We start from the raw sequence: 2,260 nt of genomic DNA, 5'->3' as shown, positions 1-2,260 counted from the left end.
CCAAAGATGAGTGATTTCTCGATCAGATAGATTTATTTTTTTATTACTTTGTTGTTTCAGCAACATTAAATTTAAAAACTGTACTTTTGAGTTAAAATATATATTCATAATTTTAATAAATGACAAATTAAAAAAGCATGAACATTTTTTTTGTATCGAAAAAATATCGAATCGTGACACCAAAGTATCGAACCGAACCGTGAATTTTGTGTATCGTTGCACCCCTAGTAAGCCAGTACTCCAGCCAAGAGCAGGGGTAAGGAATCATGTCTTTCTTCTTGGCAATGCAGAAGATTTTTTGCAGCAGACCGACGAAGCTCCAAGAGGTTTTTGTGATCATATATCAGTAATGAGTTGACATCACGAAAAACAGGAACAACAGCAAAAACACAATTACAATTGAGAGCAGTAGATGACTCGCCACACACAATGGCACCATGTTAGCCGATGTTACACAAGTAAACAAAAGACCAAAGTGTGAAGACCCTGCAGAGCTCAGACTGAGGCAATCGTCTCACCACGGGGACTCTTCAGCCTCCATTTCAGCATCTATTGATCAAGAAGTTTAATCAGGAGACATTTACAGCTCACGTGTCAGGAGGTAAAGCAGCAGCTTTACCTGTTGTTATTTATTTATTACCTCAGAATCTCTGCTGAAATGAAACTTCCTTCTCCAGTGGGGAGGGCCAGTTGGGCCACAAACGAGTGACCAGGTTTTGAGCATCCTCGTAAGTATAAAAGTCAGATTTAGGGACTGTCACAGCGTCACGCTCACAGAATGTGAGGTTCTTCCTCAGATCATCAGAATCAAATTTCAGCACCTGGAAAAAAATGAACAAAGAGAAAGAAGGCGAGCAACATTTTTACACATGAAACCTACAAAATGAAACTATAGTACAAACACAATTGAGACACTTGTTTTATTTACAGAAAACATGTTCATTTATTCATTTTCACTGATGTCCCTGTCATGCCCGTGGGTGAGGTGTTGTTGCAAAGAGAGACACTGAGGGCCTGTATAGAGTATCATGGATTAAATGAAATCAATGTTAAAAATAAGTACACCCTGCCTTTGATTATCTCTGTCTTCAAATCACTTCATGGAGCCAGCTTACTAAGGTGGAGCTTTGAAATGCTTACCACCTCATTTGCACCCGGGAGGGTGACAAATGAAAGACAGCTTTTAACACCCTGCTTGGACACTGAGTATTTAATTATACCTTTCAGCCTCACCAACACTCCAGCTGTCTTCCAGGTCCTAGTTAATGATGTGCTTAAAGAATTTATGCATGTATTCATTTTTGTCAATCTTGACAATGTTTTGGTCTTCTCTAAGACACAGGTAGGGCATCAGGTCCATGTCTGTTGCCTTTTAAAATGACTCCTTGAGAATTGTCTCTATGTGAAGGCAGAGAAGTGTGACTTTCATACTGCTACAGTCTCTTTTCTTAGTTTTGGTTTGTCTGGAGGGCAGGTGAAGATCAATCCCACTAAGGTGTGTGCAGTCACTGAATGGCCCATCCCAGATTCACGGAAATAGCTACAACACATCTCCGCAAACTTCTACCATCAGTTATGCGGAACTACTAACAGTGGAGTCACTGGCTTGAGCAGCCGTCCATCATCTGGATGGACCCCAAGAATCTGGTTTATCTCCATTCAGCTAAGAGACTGAACACTGACTAAGCCCGCTGGTTTCTGCTTTTTGGTCGGTTCCATTTCATTCTCTCTTATCGCTCCAGGTCCAGGAATCCAAAACCTGAAGCTCTCTCCCGCCAGTATTCCCAGGATACAGACCAGTTGGAGTCAGAGCGTTCCTGTCTGCCACCTGCGCTGTTGGAAGTCTTACCTGGGATATCGAGTCTGTGATCCAGCAACACCTACAAAGGAGATCCTGATCCAAGCTCGGGATCCCCCAACCCTTGCTACATACATACAGCTGCCTTTTCTGTTTTCATCCATTGGAGAAAACCTGCATGGTTTGCCTGCCACCTGGGGGTAAGCTGAACTATTTCTCTCCTTAATTCAACTCAATTCAATTCAATTTTATTTACACAGCGCCAAATCACAACAACAACCTCAAGGCGCTTTATATTGTAAGGTAGACCCTACAATAATACATACAGAGAAAAACCCAACAATCATTTGACCCCCTATGAGCAGCACTTTGGCGACAGTGGGAAGGAAAAACTCCCTTTTAACAGGAAGAAACCTCCGACAGAACCAGGCTCAGGGAGGGGCGGGGCCATCTGCTGCGACC

General features: G+C 42.4%; 1 protein-coding gene across 1 annotated transcript in view; it reads right to left on the bottom strand.

Moving 5' to 3' along the window:
- Positions 1–181: 181 nt before the first annotated feature.
- LOC102214563 (uncharacterized) overlaps positions 182–2,260 on the bottom strand; it is a 13,089-nt gene continuing 11,010 nt past the window's right edge. The window contains exons 4-5 of the mRNA XM_013908878.1: positions 641–821; positions 182–549 (exon numbers count right to left, since the gene is read on the bottom strand). Of these exons, the coding sequence (XP_013764332.1) occupies positions 642–821 (180 nt within the window). The 3' untranslated portion in view covers positions 182–549; position 641. The remainder of the gene's footprint in view (positions 550–640; positions 822–2,260) is intronic.

Source organism: Pundamilia nyererei, unplaced genomic scaffold, assembly GCF_000239375.1.
Source record: "Pundamilia nyererei isolate P.nyererei 1_Seehausen unplaced genomic scaffold, PunNye1.0 scaffold00015, whole genome shotgun sequence".
Taxonomy (NCBI): domain Eukaryota; kingdom Metazoa; phylum Chordata; class Actinopteri; order Cichliformes; family Cichlidae; genus Pundamilia; species Pundamilia nyererei.
The sequence above is the reverse complement of the archived record's forward strand: the minus strand, read 5'-3'. Positions and strand labels throughout refer to the sequence as shown.